At 45.9% G+C, this 13,355-nt stretch overlaps 1 protein-coding gene across 3 annotated transcripts in view; it reads right to left on the bottom strand.

Moving 5' to 3' along the window:
* The window catches only part of LOC101105495 (protocadherin gamma-C4), a 171,618-nt gene extending 158,974 nt beyond the window's left edge, over positions 1-12,644 (bottom strand). The window contains exon 1 of one of the 3 annotated variants that reach the window (XM_027970335.2): positions 10,012-12,644. In XM_027970335.2, the coding sequence (XP_027826136.1) occupies positions 10,012-12,432 (2,421 nt within the window). In that variant the 5' untranslated portion in view covers positions 12,433-12,644. Of the gene's footprint in view, positions 1-34; positions 2,589-5,053; positions 7,686-10,011 lie in introns of those variants that run through there. The other 2 variants (XM_015096097.3, XM_042250591.1) reach the window with 2 other exon arrangements.
* Positions 12,645-13,355: the final 711 nt, after the last annotated feature.

Here is a 13,355-nt window from a genome sequence, read left to right as displayed (position 1 = left end):
GCAGTAAAAGTTAAGTAAGTCTGCAAAAACTCACCTGATGGGAAAAAGAGGAATCATAGGCGATTTGGGGGTCTTCATTACTGGTACCTACATCCATAGAAGGATCTTCACCTAGGAGATCCCCAGGGGGAACCGTTTCCAGGGTCACATTGTGAAAATTAAATTCTGTCTTAGCTGATTGTGAAGCAACGCACAGATTGTAGGAATAGGGCAATGTTCCCTCACTGTAGTTGGGGAGAACCCCAGGTGCAGACTTTGAACTGAGACCAGGCTTAAAGCAGCCCCAAGCAGCAGGGCTGGAGGAGCGTCGCAGGTGCAGGGCGACCGCCAGAATCACTGCCAGGAGGAAGAGCACCGAGATCAAGGCCAAGGCCACCACCAGGTAAAACTGCAGTTCAGCCTGGGGGTCAGAGGGCGCGGGCCGGTCACTGAGGTCCGGCAGCGCCTCCTGCAGGCTGTCGGCGAAAACCAGGAGCAGCGTGGCGGTGGCCGAGAGGGGCGGCTGTCCCCCATCGCGCACAGCGACCAGCAGGCGCTGGCGGGCCGCGTCCCTGTCGCCCAAGGCCTTCGCCGTGCGCACCTCGCCCGTGCGCAGCCCCACGCTGAACAGCCCAGGCTCGCTGGCCTGCAGCACGTGGTAGGACAGCCAGGCGTTGTGTCCAGAGTCTGCGTCCACCGCCACCACCTTGGTGACCAGGTAGCCGGGCTGCGCGGCGCGGGGCACCGTGTCGAAGAGCGCCGAGCCGTCGGGCCCCAGCGCCGGGTACAGCACCCTGGGCGCGTTGTCGTTGCGGTCGCCCACCAGCACGCGCAGGCTCACGTTGGAGCTGAGCGCGGGCGAGCCGTGGTCGCGGGCCTGCAGAGTCAGCTCGAAGGCGCGCAGCTGCTCGTGGTCGAAGGCGCGCTGCGCGAACACCACTCCGCTCTGCGGGTTCACGGACACGTAGGACGACAGCGCGCGCGGCTGCAGGTCGCTGGCCACGATGGAGTAGGAGACGTGGCCGTTGGGCCCTAGGTCAGGGTCGGAGGCGCTGACATACGCGATAGAAGCGCCAGGCGGGTTATTTTCTGCCACGTGTACCACATAGGTGGCTTGGTGGAAAACTGGAGCGTTGTCGTTGACATCGCGGATATGTAGGGTGATGCTTTTAGTGGAGGAAAGGGCAGGCTTGCCTTTGTCAGTGGCTGCGATGGTGACATTGTACTCTGCCTTCTGCTCTCGGTCTAGGGCACCATCAATCACTAGTTTGTAGTAATTCTTAGAGGTGGATTCTAATTTGAAGGGAACTTCTTCCTGAACATAGCATGTTACCAAACCATTTTGCTCAGAATCCTGGTCTTGCACTTTAATGAGGGCTATTACAGTTCCCAGGTCTGAGCCCTCAGGAATCTGGTTAGAGAAGGACATGAATGTCACCTCTGGGGCATTGTCATTCTCATCAACAATTTCAATCTGAACATTACAGTGAGCCGTGTGTACTCCTCCATCCTTGGCTTCAACACCCAACATATATCTACTTGTCTCTTCAAAGTCCAATGTACCATTGGTTGTGATGTCACCAGTATTTGGATTGAGAATGAAGAGGAAGCTGGTACTTGCTGGGGCATTGAGGAAGGCATAGGTGATTTCTGCATTAATGCCCTCATCCTGGTCAGTGGCCATCACCTGCAGCACGGAGGTTCCCCGGGGCACATTTTCTTGGAGGCTAACCCTGTAAGTGTCCTGGCTGAACACTGGAGCATTATCATTGGCATCAGTGACCTGTATCCGGATCAGGGTAGTGCCACTTAGAGGAGGGTCCCCACCATCCATGGCAGTCAGGATTAAATGGTGGGAATTCTGCTGTTCTCTGTCCAGAGGTTTTTCCAGCAGTAACTCTGGGTATTTACTTCCATCAGGACTTTTCTTCGTTGACAGAGAGAAGTACTCATTGTGGCTGATGAAATATTTCTTCAGTGAGTTACTTTCTACATCTGCATCTTGCGCAGAATCCAGAGGGAATTTTACCCCTGGTAAGGCTAACTCAGAGATTTCCAAGTCAATGCTTTTTGCAGTGAAACGTGGTGCATTGTCATTAATATCTTGAATTGCAACACTTACATGGAAAATAGTCATTGGATTGTCAGCAACCATTTCAAATTCTACAGCACACTCAGATTTTCTCCCGCAAATCTTCTCTCGATCTATCCTGCCACTCACTAGCAAATCCCCATTCTCGGCTCTCACGCTGAAAAAGTCCTCTGCACTAATCCGCAGTTTTCGAGCTGGCAACTCCTGGACACTGAGCCTTAGATCCTCGGCCAGGTTCCCCACCCTTGAGCCCTTGTCCAGCTCCTCTGGAATTGAGTACTGGATCTGCTGGGAGATTGCCCCGCGAAACAATGACAGCAGGAAGAGAAACAGTACCTGACTTTTCATTGTTTCAGCTTTTCTGAAGCTCCTAAGCATTTCTTGAACTCTCTGGGAAGCTGCTCTTCAAGATGTCTCTGGAATGTTTAAATAATCAACACAGCACCCTGGACTTCTGTGATTTGAGGGTACGATTTGCAGGAGGTACGTCTGCATTCCGATGTGTACAGGACAAAGCAAGAAAGAAAACACTGCCGGCCACTCCTGCACAACTGAAAATGCTTATCTTCCCTTTGGTCAACAGCGGCACCAGGAGGTTGCCTGAGGAAACTGCATATTACCCAACTACCTGTTCCTCAAAGTTTAAGCTCTTGAATCTACTAATATATATCTTGTGTTTTTTTTTATTTTTTAGAAAGAACAAACTATTCAAAATTTCCCTTCAAATCTAGATTTTCATCTTTTAAATGTTGCCATCATTTTATTCTTCTTTCTTCATTAAAGATGTTCCATAAGGCATATAGCTTTTATTTATTTATTTTGGAGGGCAAAAATACTTTCAGTGATTCTACTGTATTTATAAACACTGGCATGACTAGTATCATGACTAGTGTGGATGTAACTAACTAGGTTATTGTTAGTGGATAAAAACATTTAATCTTTGGAAAAAAGAGAAAGTAAAAATCCTAGACTTATTTGACTATATTGCTCAGCATTTTAAAGTATATGTAACATTCCCATTAAGTACAAAGGAGCCCGATAGTTTGTTAAAGAGACCAATCTAGTATTTGAGCATACATCTGCTTTTATGAAACTAAATATTGGGTAAGTATATTTATTTTAATGAAGTCAGTGCTTTTTTACTATATGATTTTATACACAAATATTCCTTAATGCAAATACTCAGTTCCAGTCAATTTATACATTAATAAGTGTAATGAGTTTGATTTGATCACTGGTAAATCTTTGAGAGGAACTGAAAGTTCTTAGACACTCCCATTTTGAAACTTACCTATAATCCTTAAACAGTCTTAGGTAAGTAAAACAGACAAACACCTTTATTTCAAATGCACTACCAAATTAGATGCACAACCAAACAATTTATTCTGTTACCCTGCAGCACTAATCCATACTCCTTTTACATTCCTGTCAAGACAGATTATTAATTTCCTAAGACATCCTTGCCCTTGTTTGCCCTACTTCATGTCTTGATACTTTCTGTTCCTTTAATTATAAACCCTCCTCCCCTTTTATTGTAATGAAGTCTTGCCTATCCTTAAAAAATCATTTTTCGTGAAAATGGCATGTCTGAGACTTCTTATCATCCATACAAATAGATGCCTTTGTACTCTACGTATTTTCCCAATATATGTGTAGGTTATATTTTACATGAAATTCTTAGAAAATTCTCTTTGAACATCTAAAGTTCCTGTGGCCCTAGCCATTTAATATTATTTTCTGCGATGCATTTGCAGGTTTGAGTGAGACTACAACCTTCTCTGTTTTCAGCTATTTTGTTCAGGCTCTTTTGTCACCCACTTTTGAATGTATCCCTTCCTAACACACTGAAGGAGAGATGTACTCCTTTGTTTAAGATCTAATGAAATCTATTTAGGCCTAATTTTGGATGACTCTGGTGTAACTTTATGGGTGAAAATAATTTCATATATTTCAAAAAGGGGTCAACAATTTATAGCTCAAGAAAGTTGTAGGACTCCTGGGACTTCCCTGGTGCTCCAGTGGCTAATATTCCATGCTCCCAATGCGGCAGGCCAAGTTGGATACCAGGTAAGGGAACTAGATCCCGGATGCTACAAGGAAGATTGAAGATCCTGAGTGCTGTGATCAAGACCCAGTGCAGTCAAATAAATATAGAAATATTTTAAAAGAAAGTTTTAGGACTCCTTTTCCATGGTTGAAGTGGATGGTCTGGAAATCTCTTAAAGAGGCTAAGACATATCTCCTTACATTTTATAATCTATCTCAAAGGACAAGGAATGCCACTCCAAGGCTCATAACTGTTTAGGCAATTGAGCTTCCCACCTTCAGAGAAAAGGCTGAAATCCATATGGATACACACAAGTACACCAAGTAGGGACTACATGCCAGGTAAAAGAATTTGACAAACCTCTGTATTTTTTGACCCTATCATTTTTATGTTATCAGGATGAATCCAGTTTGGCCTGTCTTGGAAGGAGTTAAGCATCATATTATTAGAGCCTAAAATACTATATACTTGTTTATCAGGATAGGCTAGGTAGGCTGAAGTGACAAACTTCATCATCACAGCGAATTAAAATAAAAACATCTACTTATCACAGGTATACACATCAATGTTGAGTCAACCACAGGGCTCTTCTTTCATTGCAGTCATTCAAGGACTTAGATAGGAGGCACAGTCACGATTTCAAAAAATAAGTTAGAGATCTGGTAATTCTTACAAATGACAACTAGGACTTCCTCTGCGAAGGTCACATACTTCTACTTCCAGTGTATTGGTCAGAAATATTTACTAGGCCCAGCTATACCAGGCAAGGAAGTGCAGCCCCACCACAATCCGAGAAGAAGAGAGGTACATATTTAAACAAAACAACCAATGGCTACTTCATTGCTTTATTTTAAAATAAATGTGTATTAAAATTTTATAATAACCACACTGGCATAACTGTTCCTTAAAATATTAAAAGAAAGAAAGAAACTCACCTGGAGCTCGTTGGGGTCTCCTTTCGTTTCCAGTAAATCTTGAGATATCAGGAGAGGCTCGCTTTTCTCACAGCTCTCCTGGCTGATGAGCGTGTCCGCGTAGTTCGGCTGCGGGAAGATCACGTGACTCCCCCGAGAGTCCGCGGTGAGCGAGACCTCGTGCGAATAGGTCTGCAGGAAAGCCCGCACCCCGTCCACGCCCACAAACTGAGACGCAGGCACGCCAGCCAACCCGCTGCCCGAAGCCTGGAGCAGATGCGACATGTGCCAGCGCCGCAGTCTGAGCGCCAGTAGCACAATGACAAAGGCGAGGAAGACGCAGGAGACCGCGGCCACCGCCACCACCAGGTAGAGTGTGAGGCCTGAGTCGTCAGGATCCACTGAGGGCTTCAGGCTGCCTAGGTCAGTCAGGATGTCTGGGATGCTGTCAGCCACAGCCACAGTGAGCGTGACGGTGGCCGAGAGAGGGGGCTGGCCGTGGTCCTGGACCGCCACCACCAGGCTCTGCTTGAGCGCGTCTCTGTCCAGCAGGGCCCGCGCTGTGCGCACCTCGCCGGTGTGCAGGCCCACCGCGAAGAGCCCTGGGTCACTGGCTTTGAGCAAGCGGTAGGACAGCCAGGCGTTCTGTCCCGAGTCTCTGTCCACTGCCACCACCTTGGTGACCAGGTAGCCTGGCTCTGCAGAGCGGGGTGCCAGCTCCACACCGGTAGAACCATCAGTGGGGAGGGCAGGGTATAGAATCTCAGGTGTGTTGTCATTCTGGTCCAACACAAATAGGCTCAGAGACACGTTGCTGCTAAGTGGAGGGTTCCCACTGTCACTAGCAGTCACCAGTACCTGCAGGTCTCTAACCTGCTCAAAGTCAAAGGAATGCAGAGCATACAGGACTCCAGTGTCTGAGTTTATGGAGACGTAGGTGGAGAGAGGTGCCCCTTGGATGGTATCCTCAGTCAGTGCATAGGTAATGTGGGCATTCTCAATGCTGTCAGGGTCCTGGGCTGTCACAGAGAAGATGGAGGCTCCCCTGGGATTGTTTTCAGGAATGTAGGCAGAATAGGAGGCATGAGTGAAAGCAGGTGGGTTGTCGTTGATGTCTGCCACATGCAGAGTGATGTGTGTTTCTGTGGACAGTGGCGGACTACCCCCATCTGTAGCTCTCAGAGTGATGTTATATTCAGACTGCTGTTCACGGTCCAGAGATCTGGCTGTCACTAAGCGATAATATTGGTTTATTGACTTTTCTAAATTAAATGGCATATTTCCAAGGACAAAAACTGTGACCTGTCCATTTTGCCCGGAATCCCGATCATGCACGTTGATAAGGGCAATTTCCCTTCCAGCAGTTGACTCTTCTGGAACTGATTCTGTGAGAGAAGTAATTGTAATTTCTGGGGCATTGTCATTCACATCCAGAACTGTGACCAGAATCTTAGCTCTTGAAAGGAGACCTGGTCCATCTTGTGCTTCTATTATAATTTCATAGAAAGTAGCATCCTCATAATCTAGATTTTTTACTATCGATAAGTCCCCAGTCACTGAGTTGAGATAAAAAATCTGAGCGATTTTTCCAGGCATTTTATCTAGTACATAGGATACTTGAGCATTGAATCCCTCGTCAGGGTCAGTGGCATTCACTGTGAGCAGCCAAGTGCCTACTGGCAGGTTCTCTTGAACACTTACTCGATATTCAGGCTGGGTAAATACTGGTGGATTGTCATTTGCATCTAGAACTGTCACTTGGATGCCCAAGTTGCCAGAGTGGACAGGGTCACCACCATCAGAAGCAATTAGGGCAAGTTGGTGAACTTTCTTTTCCTCCCGGTCAAGAGCCTGCTGCAGCACCAGCTCTGGATACTTGGCCCCATCAGTGGCACTCTTCACAGCCAGGGAGAAATAGTCACTGGGGCTGAGCTGATAGTTTAGCAGAGAGTTCGTGCCCACATCTGGGTCAAAGGCAGTTTTAAGTGGAAATCGAGTTCCAGGAACTGTTAGTTCACTAATTTTTATTTCCAATTCCTCCGTCAGAAAATCAGGAGCATTGTCATTAAGGTCTTTAATTTCTATTTCTACTTCAAAAATGTTCAATTTGTCTTCAACCAGGATGTTAAAACTCACCAGACACTGTGGGCTCTGAGCGCAGAGCTCCTCCCGATCTATCCTGTTCGCGGTGACCAAGCTGCCGCTTCTCGGGTTCAGAGCAAAGAGCTGCGTTCTACCTCTGGAGACGATGCGGACTCCCCGCTCCGCCAGCTCCTGGGGCTCCAGCCCCAGGTCCTTGGCGATGTTACCCACGAAGGAGCCTCTGTCCAGCTCCTCTGACACCGAATAGCGGATCTGCCCGCATCCGGTCTTGCACAGCGTCCCCAGAAGCACGCACAGCAGGGCCAGTCCTCCGCACTTTCTAACTCTCTGGTAATTGGTCATTTCCGTTTTGGTGAATTATTTTCTCTGAATTGGTTTCCAGTTTCCCAAGGCAGACTTCAGTCTTATTTTCTCAAGGAACGAAGACTTTCGTGGACCTAATTTATAGGTCACAGAGCTGGCTGACTGACGGGGTGAGCTTTGAGGCAGCTTCGGATCTTCCGAGTGTGATTTGCTGGTTCTCTGCTCTTTGGAAACAAGGAAAAGGACTAGCTTTTCAGCGGCGTTTTCCTTCTTGAGTGGTGAACAGCGACGCTCAGAGGCATAACCGTTCACTGCACGCTCTGACAAAGATCTAAGTCAGAAATTTTTAAGTTTCCAAGCACCTGAAATTCTTTTTGTTCAGAGGTAATGGGCTCAGTTTTTGTTTCACATAACTGAATCGCTATATGTTAAAAGATTTAAAGTATCTTCCTTAATAATCCATGAGTTAACCTGAATGCCGCTAATATTGCTTCAAACATGCCGAAGTTACTGTTTTGAAATGTTCAAAGTTTAAGAACTGCACAGAAATATCAGTCATATTTATAAGGCATGCCTCTTGAAATCTGTCCTTCATAGCTTGACATTTTAGTTTTAATATTTTCCATTTAACTCATTCATTAAACATACATATAATTGAGTAGCTGACAATACTTGGAGATTTAACGATACAAACACAGCTATTTCCTTCATGGAGTTATAAGGATATAAAAGCAAACAAGGAATTATAGTGCAGTGAGATATTGCCATAAGATCAGAGGCCAAGGGCAATGAGAGGGCCTCCAACCTGGCCTTGGAGGTTACCAAAGGTTTTCCCAAGAAACCTGAGAGGAGTGGATCAGGGAGGGGTAAGGCCTGGATATAAGACAGAAGAATATGGCAATACCTAGATGTGAGAGAGAAACCACAGAACTTCAGGGTACTGAAAGTAGTCTGTTTTGCCTAAAATTAGAGTGTGAAGATGTTTTTAAGGACCAAAACTGAAACTAGTAGAGATACTTTTGTTTTGTATTCCAGAAACCCCTTTCCTGTATTTGTTTTCCTTTCCAAAGCACAGTAATAGGAACTCATTTGTCACTTCAATCATGATGCATTATACAGCTACACATAAGGCATTTATTTCATGAAGAGTTACTGTACACACTAAAAGGAACTTTGTTTTCAATTTCCCCCGTTCATACTTTATTTACTTGCAAAATGTTTGTATTATTCCACAGTGAGTGCCAACTTTGTCTCAAAGAAAATGATGTAATAGTAATAACACAATTTCCCTCAGATGCCCTTAAACAGTATAGAATCACAACATCTTAAAGAATGATGGCACCATTATATACATGACTGGCTTAGTATAGGATTATTTCCAAATAAAAGATGACCCCAGTTACACAGAATAGTAGCGTATTTTTTGTTGTTATTAAGTATATAACTAACATACTAAAAGCCAACATGGGAAGAGGAATGGGGAAGGAAAACTTGGTTGTAAGGGAGACTGATATTGGTGGAAGAACTGGAAACATTTTCAACAGCTGTTGTGAGTAGGAAACTTTGAGATAGAAACGTAAAAGGAGAATCTTTAGGGGCAATTATTTGATATGATCTCTTAATTCCTCGAGGATATATATTATTTTTAAAGATAAAAAGGCAACGTTGTTTCCACATATGAGAAAAATAAAAAGTAACAAGGAACAGACACATCTTAACTATTATATAAACCATGAATTATATTAATACAGCAAATGATAACTCAATTACTCTTAAAGGAACACAGAGCTACTTTAGAGGCTAATGACATTTTGAACTAAACAGAGATTGCATGACATACCTTCCTGAAACATGGTGAAGCGTATCTATTCCTAAACACATCTTTTAATAGGGAAGATCATTCAAATAAAAAAATGTGAGGAATCTCACTGCTAAACTGAATGAAAAACAAAGACTGAGATGAAAACAAACGACTACAGTATTTATTAATATTCATAAATATAAAGCATAAAAGTATTAAATTTTAAAAGAGGGAGATATTTGAGGAAACAAAAGTCAACATTCATATATCTAACAAAGGACTGTTGATTCGGGTGGATTGGGATGGTTTGCTAAGGGATGAGAAAGAAAGTAAGAGAAAGCAGATACCCTAGTTTCTAAGGCTCTTTTTTGTTGTTGTTAATGCATTAATTTTTTTAATTGGAGGATAACTGCTTTACAATATTGTGCTGGTTTCTGCCACACATCAACATGAATCAGCCACAGGTATCCATATGACCCCTCCCTCTTGAACCTAGAGGCTCTTTTGATAACCTAAATATCGTCTTCACCTACTAATTCCCAATTTATACTAATGACACAATGATTCTAGCTCCTCTTCCCTGTTACACCATGTGAACGCTTAGAACTAGTGAGAAATAATTCATGAGGACTATTTCGTAAAAATTGAACATGTCCACAAAGAAATATGGGAAATAGAAAAGGTATGGTAAACTGTGGAGACAGCTAAGTAATTAGGTAAATTTATGTCTTTTAGCAAAGTAACTCACAGCAATATTAGGAAGAGAGTTTACCTGAGAAAATGTTTCTTGTTTATCTTCAGGTAGAAATTGAGGTTCTGAAAGAAAATCCTTTTTCTCACAGCTCTCCTGACTGATGAGCGTGTCCGCGTAGTTCGGCTGCGGGAAGATCACGTGACTCCCCCGAGAGTCCGCGGTGAGCGAGACCTCGTGCGAATAGGTCTGCAGGAAAGCCCGCACCCCGTCCACGCCCACAAACTGAGACGCAGGCACGCCAGCCAACCCGCTGCCCGAAGCCTGGAGCAGATGCGACATGTGCCAGCGCCGCAGTCTGAGCGCCAGTAGCACAATGACAAAGGCGAGGAAGACACAGGAGACCGCGGCCACCGCCACCACCAGGTAGAGTGTGAGGCCGGAGTCGTCAGGGTCCACTGAGGGCTTCAGGCTGCCTAGGTCAGTCAGGATGTCTGGGATGCTGTCAGCCACAGCCACAGTGAACGTGACGGTGGCCGAGAGAGGGGGCTGGCCGTGGTCCTGGACCGCCACCACCAGGCTCTGCTTGAGCGCGTCTCTGTCCAGCAGGGCCCGCGCTGTGCGCACCTCGCCCGTGTGCAGCCCCACCAAGAAGAGCCCTGGCTCACTGGCCTTCAGCAGGCGGTAGGACAGCCAGGCGTTCTGTCCCGAGTCTCTGTCCACCGCCACCACCTTGGTGACCAGGTAGCCAGGCTCTGCAGAGCGGGGTGCCAACTCCACGCCTGTGGAACCGTCCGTGGGGAGTGCAGGGTACAGAATCTCAGGTGTGTTGTCGTTCTGGTCCAGCACGAATATGCTTACAGACACGTTGGTGCTGAGGGGTGGATTCCCACCATCCTGTGCTGTAACCCATAACTGAAGTTCACAGAACTGCTCATAATCAAAGGAACGCAGTGCATAGAGAACACCGGTGTCAGAGTTGATGGAGACGTAGGCGGACAGGGGTGCACTCTGAAGGGTGTCCTCAGCCAAGCTATAAGTTACATGGGCATTGTTGTTGCTGTCGGGGTCACGGGCCATCACGGAAAAGATGGAGGCACCTCTGGGGTTGTTTTCAGGAATGTAGGCAGAGTAGGATGTGTGGGGAAAGGTGGGGGGATTGTCGTTGATGTCTGTCACCTGCAGCAAAATGTAAGCATTTGTGGATAGAGATGGGCTCCCTCCATCTTTAGCAGTCACAGTGATGTTGTAAGAGGAAAACTGTTCTCTGTCAAGGACTCTAGTTGTAACCAATCGGTGGTAATTGTCCACTGACCTTTCTAATTTGAAAGGAAGGTTCTCTGGGAGTGAACATGTGATAAATGCATTCTGCCCAGAGTCTCTGTCATGTACATTGAAAAGTGCGATTATGGTTCCTGGAGGAGAATCTTCAGGAACTGAGCTTGTAGCAGATGTCATGTAGAATTCTGGGACATTGTCATTCACGTCCAGAACTGTGACAGTGACCTTCATTCTGGTCAGAAGGCCCGGACCATCCTGAGCTTCAATATCAATTTCATGGAATTTGGCATCCTCATAATCTAGGCTTTTTGTGATTGTTATTTCCCCAGATGATGACTTAAGCTCAAATACCTCTGAGGTTTCTTCAGGGTTTTTCTCCAGAAAATAAGTCACTTGGGCATTGTATCCCTCATCTGCATCAGTGGCGGTCACTGTAAGTATCCGGGTGCCTACCGGAGTATTCTCTGGAACACTTACCCGGTACTCGGGCTGTGTAAAAACAGGAGCGTTGTCGTTCACATCCAAGACCGTCACGCGGATGCGGGAGGTCCCAGATCTGATAGGGTCGCCCCCGTCCAAAGCCTTGAGAACGAGGTAGTGTACGGCCTCCTCCTCACGGTCCAAAGCGCGTCCCAGCACCAGCTCCGGGTACTTGTTACCATCCACCCCGCTTCGCACGTCCAGAGAGAAGTGGTCATTTGAATTAATTTCGTACTTTTGGAGAGTGTTCTCTCCGACGTCTGCATCATGCGCACTCTTAAGAGGGATCCGAAATCCTGGCGTAGTCGTTTCACTAATTTTTAGCTCCACTTCCTCTACTCCAAAGCGAGGGGCATTATCGTTAATATCTTTTATTTCCACTTCTACTGAATAAATGCTCAATTTATCTTCCAGGAGTATGTTAAAACTCACCAGACACCGCGCACTCTGCGCGCAGAGCTCCTCCCGGTCTATCCTGCCCGCGGTGACCAAGCTGCCGTTTCGCGGGTTCAGAGCGAAGAGATGCGTCCTACCTCTGGAGACGATGCGGGCTCCGCGCTCCGCCAGTGCCAGAGGCTCTAGCCCGAGATCCTTGGCAACGCTGCCCACGAATGACCCTTTTTCTATCTCTTCTGGCACTGAATAGCGCATCTGCCCAGCTCCAACCTTCCACAGGGCCACCCAAAGCAGGCACAGCAGGACAAACCTTCCGCGATGGGGCAAATTTAGCAGAGCCGCCATTTCTTGAGCGGCAGTCTTTTCTCCCAGGCAACTTCCGGCCTCCAGCTCGGGATTCCAATCTTTATTCCTCAGGGTCTGAGGTGACCAGCATTCAAGGAACCACGTCACTGTGGAGAGAACTAGTGGGCTGTTGGACTGAATTTCTTTGCCGCCCCGAACCTTGCGGGCCAAATGCCCAGCCCTTTGTGTTATGGAAATCGTAATGTTGGATTGGATGGCTCACGGGGTTACTTCTTAGGTAGTCAACAGCGACACCCAGAGGCCTAAGTAATTTCTGCATTCTCCCAGGCAAATCCAGTTACTTCGTGTTACTCCTGTCACTTTCAAGATGCTTTGAAGAATTTTACAGTTCTAAGATAACTGAGAGATTGCTCTTTCAAGTCGAGTCTTTTTTTTCTCTTCAGAATGAATAAGAATGGTGTGAATGAATGTGATCTTGATAGTAGCAAGGAAAGCACTGTTGAACTTTGGAGGCACTAATCAAGGTAGCCTCTGCCCTTAGACCAAAAATCTTCAACCTCTAATTCCATATTGGGAGAAAGTAAGATTAATCTAAAAACATTAGCTACATTATATTCTAGTGTTATATATTTTAAATTTCTGTGCTTAATGGCTTAGTATTGAACTTCAAAACCTGTATTTAAATTATTGAGTTATCACACTTAATTGAGTGACTAACCTTTGCCTGACACTTTGCTTGATTGATGCTGTAGACAGAACTGGTGCACCTGATGAACACAGTCCCAGTTCTCAAGGGAATTTACATGATAAGGGAAGACACAGTAAACGGAGTATTTTAATAGAGTATCACAACTGCTATGATGGTTGGAAACTCTGCGCAGTGGGAAAATACACAGGAAGGATATTCAGCCTGGGGGGGGGGGCGGGTGGTCAGAAAACACTTTTCAGGACAGGATTGAACC

The sequence above is a fragment of the Ovis aries genome, chromosome 5, assembly GCF_016772045.2.
Source record: "Ovis aries strain OAR_USU_Benz2616 breed Rambouillet chromosome 5, ARS-UI_Ramb_v3.0, whole genome shotgun sequence".
In the NCBI taxonomy this organism is placed as follows: Eukaryota; Metazoa; Chordata; class Mammalia; order Artiodactyla; family Bovidae; genus Ovis; species Ovis aries.
The sequence above is the reverse complement of the archived record's forward strand: the minus strand, read 5'-3'. Positions and strand labels throughout refer to the sequence as shown.